General features: G+C 51.6%; 1 protein-coding gene across 1 annotated transcript; it reads left to right on the top strand.

Moving 5' to 3' along the window:
* The first annotated feature begins 206 nt into the window (after window positions 1-206).
* Window positions 207-5,335, top strand: LOC149857429 (uncharacterized). Its single transcript, XM_090062983.1, has 6 exons — window positions 207-694; window positions 2,206-2,257; window positions 2,898-3,085; window positions 3,579-3,737; window positions 4,484-4,603; window positions 5,118-5,335. Exons 1-6 carry the CDS (start codon window positions 554-556, stop codon window positions 5,229-5,231), a joined length of 774 nt encoding a protein of 257 aa, XP_089919109.1. The 5' UTR covers window positions 207-553; the 3' UTR covers window positions 5,232-5,335.
* The last annotated feature ends 211 nt before the right edge of the window (window positions 5,336-5,546 follow it).

The raw sequence follows: 5,546 nt of genomic DNA, 5'->3' as shown, positions 1-5,546 counted from the left end.
TTCTCAGGTTCTTATGAGATAGGAAAGAAATTGGAAGCTGCCTGATGAGCTGCCCTTTCGGCAATGGTGTAATAAAACGAGAATTAGAGAAGAGAACAAGATTAGCCATGTTGAATATTAACCTGCTCAAATTCTTATCTTGATAAGAGTCTCAAAGCTTTGCATATTCTGCAGGCCTCCATAAAACCCCACGTTAACCCATTGGATCCTCCACCCTGGGCTCCCCACATTGCTCTTTACCTCCTTTTCTGCCTGCCAAGCCTGTGCCTTCTGTAGAAAATGAAAAGGAACAAAGCGAGCTCCTCCAGTTCCTGGCGCTTCCCAGAGACCTAAAGGAAGCCCCTTCTATAAACTCCTAACAATTTGGGACCTGAAGTGATTTCCAGTCATGGACTAGAGCCAAAGTTTGTCTGTGTAGGATAAGAGACCTGATTCCCAGAGCCAAAAGCTTGTGTAATCCTAGGGGGAAGGGACTTGGATGTTATAATCAGTGTAACTCCCAGTGAGAAAGATCGTTATTAACTGGGGTGGAGGTAGAAGTAGGCAAGACAGCATGGCTGGATTTCCTGCCTGCAACATTCTGGTGACTGGGGCCAATCGTGGACTTGGCTTGGAGCTCGTCAAGCAGCTTCTGGAAAACTCAAACCCACCTGAAAGAGTCTTTGCAGCCTGCCGCAACCCGGAGGGCGCACAGGTGAGATTGGACCCTGCTAAGATTACATTTGCTGAGGCAGTGGGAGGATTTTTGTGAGACATCAGCAAACCTCCAGGGGCCAGAGGGTGGTAGATTATGAGAAAAGATAGCTCACTGACACCTGCACTGCTGCCATCTCTCTTTCTCTCAAAAGAAAGAGAGAGACATAGGTAGCCATATTACTGTGAAGTCCAGCAGAAGACAGATTTGCACCTTATAGACTAACCAAAGTAGATGTGAGTGTGTGTATATAGAAGATGTGTGTGCCTGTATATATAACATAAACTTTCTTGAGCTGAAGCTCACAGCAGCTGATGAAGTGAACTTGAGCTCTTAAGTTCACATCTGTGACTCAGACGTATGGGGTGACAATGAGAGTTGTCCTGCAGGACCCAGAAAAGGTAGGGTACCATGTAGGGAGATTTTGTAGAGCCAAAGTAATATTGACAGTGGCTTCCATGCCATAGCAATGAAATTTGGCTCCCAGGGCAAAGCCGACAGCGGCAGCCTGCCCTAGCCCTTCGCATAGATCTGGAGGGCACATGTGCCCCCGTGCTTGCTCGGGAGTGCATGCAGTGGCAGTAGCTGCCCTTCCCATAGGCAGAGGGAGAAAAAAATGATTTGGGGAGACTGAGTATGCATGCGCAAGCATGCGCCCCCCCCCCCCCAGCAGGTAAGTCTGTGGGGGAACAGGCACGGGGGGTCAGATCGAGGTGTCTACATTGAGGGATGGAGTGGGGCAGAGGTGAGGCAGAGGCTGGGGTGAATGGGGCCCTGGCCGGGCTTGATGGTGGGATTATTGAAACCTGGGCAGGTCATCCAGGGGCGTAGGGGGGGCTCCTGCCTTTGTGTGCACTGCGGCAGAGGCCCAGGAGGCACATGCCCCCCTGATTTGTGCACAGGGTGGAGGTGGCTGCTGCTGTGTGCTGGGCTCTGTGCCCTGCCACCACTGCCTTAAGAGGCAGACAACACCATGTGTGTCCTGCTGCTGTCCTGCCCCTGCCCCGCAAGCCCCTTCTCCTTCACAGAGTAGACTGGTACTTGCCTGCTGTGTTGCACAGCCAGGCTGAGATCCACATGCTGGGCTGCGATCCTGGCTGCATGCGCACCCCTCTTTACCCCTGCTGCAGCCTCCCAGAGCCCACAGCCGGGCTGCCTTGTGGCCCTACCCACTGCCCTGCATTTGAGGGTGCTGCACCCTATTAGCTCTGGCCTTCCACCCCCTATGGCCATTCCCCCATCTCCTTGTCCCCCTCAAACAAGCTGCTCACAGCTCTGTTCCACACCCTGCCCCAGCTGGGCAGCACCTATTGGCATCCTTCGCTTCAGCACCTGGGGCAGTCGCCCTGCTCACCTTCCCCGCTCCCCCTCCTCTTGCTATGTCACTGAGTGGCTTTGCCCCAGGTAGAAGCTGAAGAGCTGGACTCTTCCCAGAATACCCTGACCACTGTCCTCTCTCTCCCTCATCTTTCTGCACTGGGCCATGGATTAATTTCTGTTGCCTCTTTCAGGAATTGAAGTATTTGGCCTCCAAGCATCCAAACCTGGTGATCATCCTACTAGGTAGGTCTCCCTACCCCAGGCTTGGAGAGCCAGGGTTCCCTTGCTTGGAGTCACCTTCTTTCCTGTCTCCATCTCCCTCACTCAGTCTCTGATCCTGCCTTGGTAGGAGCTGCAGCCATGGCAGCCTGTTAGCCCAGCTCCGGGATGCAGCTAACAGGGACTCCTAAACTCAGCCCATCTCCTGTTGGGGACTATGGTAAAGTCTTTCCCCAACATAACTGCAAAATCTCCAGTGTAGTTACAGGTACACTGACAAAAATGACATTTGGAGGATTGGCCATGAGAGGCAAGGGATGTCCATGGGGATGGAGACTGACCCCAAGGTCCCACTCTTTGGCTGTAGTACACAAGGCACTTTCCAGCAAATTATGAAAACAAAATCCTGGACGTGAGGATTTCACAGTCTAAACCAACAACAGGTAGAGGATGAAAAGGGGCTTGTACTGAATGTGGGTTGAACTGGGGAGTTAGCCAGGACATCACCATGGGCCTCTGAAATATCCCCAAAAGGTTGTTAGCTCTTCCCTGCTGAGCAGGCAGAGTCCCCTGTTATCCTGGGACAGGCATGTGTAACAGGGAGATGGGAGGGAGCTGGATTATCACCAGTGACATACTGAAGCCCTCTGTCCGGTCTCTGTAGATGTGACTAACCTGGCGAGCATTGAGGCTGCAGTAGCCAGAGTCGAGGAGAATCTGAAGGGCTCTGGGCTGAACTTGCTGATAAACAATGCTGCAATTCTGAGGCTGACTACACTCGAGTCAGAGACAAGGGAGAACATGTCTGCGGTGTACACAACAAATGTGACTGGACCTCTGCTGGTGAGCCAGGTAGGCCCCCAAAAGAGGGTGATTCCAGCCACACTGAATGTGCCAACGGTGGGGGAAGCTGCAAGTCACCCTCTGGGGACATTATTTTGTTCTGAAGTCCTGCAACTAAGACAGGTGGTCATAATATAGTTCAGAGCACCTGCCCCACAATACTCCCTCTGCTAGGATTATGTTGAGTGTTTTAATGGGTATGGACAGCTCAGCATGTAAGAAATGTGGTTTATTACTTATACATTTTCATAATTAAAATGTAAGCCTGGGGCTGTTTTGACATCAGTAAGTTCTTGCATAGATGTGTTTTTTGGTGTTTCTTGTAAAAGAGCTTGAAGAACATTATTAAAAAAAAACAGGGCTCCAGCCAGAGGGTAGCCATGGCAGTTGATTAATCACAGGTGGAGCTGGGCCCAGCTTTTTTTGGAGAGCAACCACTCCCTGCTGAGTTCCCTTCTTCTAAGCTGACTCCGTGGGGGGGGTTTTCCTCCCCTCTCCCCAGGCTTTCCTGCCCTTGCTAAAGAAAGCTGCCCAGCAAAGCACCCAGAATGGACTGAGCTGCAGCAGGGCAGCCATTGTCAACATGTCCAGTGAAGCTGGTTCCATCAAGAATCTTTTGATCTGGGATTTTGGGCATTTCATCTCTTATCGCTGCAGTAAGGTATGGCACATGTTCTACAGGACCTGAGTGCTAAGCGTCTTTTCCATACAGGCAGTGCCATAGCAAGGTTGGGAGGGGAGGGGAGAGGAGGCAAGTGGGGTGACCACCCCAGGTGCGGAAACAAAGGGACGCCAACAGGCACTGCCCAGAGTTGCAACAGAGTTGCAAGCGGCTTGTTTGGGAGGGCATGGGGGATGAGGGAAGGGGGCCCCCACCACTGTGGGCACTCCCAGGCAAGCATGGGGGGGGAGGGAATGTGACCCCCAGATCTGTGCGTGGGGCAAGGGTGGGCTGCTGCTATGGGCTTTGCCCCAGGTGCCAAACTTCATTGCTACGGCACTGCATACAAGATCACTTACCATGCAGGGCTTTTGCCACATCACCAGCTCTGCTGCCCAGGCTTTTTAGCTTTTGGTGCTGTGTCCAAGGTAGAGGCTGAAGTTTGGCTTTGCTGAATTCAGATCTGGCAGTCCTGGGACCTCCATACAGGAATTTGTGTTCAGGGAGGAATCTCCATGAACTGTACCTCCCGTTGGTGACAGCCCCATCCTGGCAAGGGAGTGGGGCTCCTCACCTCTCAGTGATACATCCTGAATACAAGAGGAGAGGCTTGCTTTGAAACCGTGAATTCAAGTCTTTTGCAGCAAATACCCTGATCACCCTCCCCTCTCCTGCCAGTGTCTTAGACCTAGGACATTCCCTTCCTATGTGCTGCTCTTGCTGTTCATGATATGTTTCACCCACAGGCTGCTCTGAACATGCTCACCAAATGCCAGTCTTTGTGCTACGCAGAACAGGGGATCCTGACCATCACTTTCCATCCTGGCTGGGTGAAAACTGACATGGGGTCCTCAATCTCTGACCTGGTAGGTGTCTCACTGGGAGAGAACAATTCTAGTCTCTTTTCAGTGAGCAGATGTTCAATACAAGAGTAATAGTTACATTCGAACCCTTCCCCTTCCCAGCCCCTGCCCTAAACCATTCGCATGAGAACTTCCCAGGGCCGTTGGCAGCACTCATATTCTGAGGTTTTCTTTCCTGTCACTGCCAGTGCCAAAGATCTTCCTGATCTTGCTGTTTCACAGTACATACCAGGACCCGTTAGAGTTTCTGCCTGGGAGAGCTCCAGAACAGGAGCAGTTATCCTAGTCCTAGTCACCTGTTTATCAGCGCCTCTTGGCAGGCATCTGTACTGAGCTCTGGCACCAGCTCCCTGTCTAGCCACAGGAGATGCAACCACTGGATAAACCCCGATCCTGACAACAGGGGTCAAGGTGAACTAGTCAGATCCCAGCTCCACTCTTGTGCACCAGGGCACATGGGAAATGGGGCAGGTACCTCAGTAGGTTTCTCTGCCTCATTCCACTTTGCTTCTTGCAGGCTCCACTAACACCAGACGAGAGTGTGCGAGGTATTTTGAACACCCTCCCCATGCTCTCTGAGAAGGACAATGGAGCCTTTGTGGACTGGAAAGGGAATCATCTTCCTTGGTGAAATGCCTGCCTAGCCATGGGCCAGGAGCCCTACACCAGGACATTCAAGTGCCTGGGCTGTCAGCAGGACTTGTCTCCTCAATAAACTCACTGTTCCTAATGTAATGGCACTGCCAGGGCATTTATTTCATCTCCTGCTTCAACTGTGTATTTAGCTGCAATGGTTTGGGTAGCTCTGAGCATAGTGTCTCTAACCAGGGAGAGAATTTCTATTTCCTCCCTCCTAATAAGGGCACACATTTAGATGCTGAGACATTTACCGCACAGTTAATTAGCCAACTGTGTAGTAAATGTCTCACGTAGATTCACCCATTGA

Source organism: Crocodylus siamensis, chromosome 9 (genome assembly GCF_052110815.1).
Source record: "Crocodylus siamensis isolate JL-2025a chromosome 9, ASM5211081v1, whole genome shotgun sequence".
Classification (NCBI taxonomy): domain Eukaryota; kingdom Metazoa; phylum Chordata; order Crocodylia; family Crocodylidae; genus Crocodylus; species Crocodylus siamensis.
Note: the sequence above shows the minus strand (reverse complement) of the source record. Positions and strands in the feature narration are given on the sequence as shown.

What these genes read in the sequence shown, in the direction of transcription:
- LOC149857429 (XM_090062983.1), top strand. Translation starts at nt 554, where the DNA reads ATGGCTGGATTTCCTGCCTGCAACATTCTGGTGACTGGGGCCAATCGT. An exon ending in CCTGGTGATCATCCTACTAG is followed by an intron (nt 2,258 to 2,897) that starts GTAGGTCTCCCT and finishes CGGTCTCTGTAG; the next exon opens with ATGTGACTAACCTGGCGAGC. An exon ending in TCTCTTATCGCTGCAGTAAG is followed by an intron (nt 3,738 to 4,483) that starts GTATGGCACATG and finishes TTTCACCCACAG; the next exon opens with GCTGCTCTGAACATGCTCAC.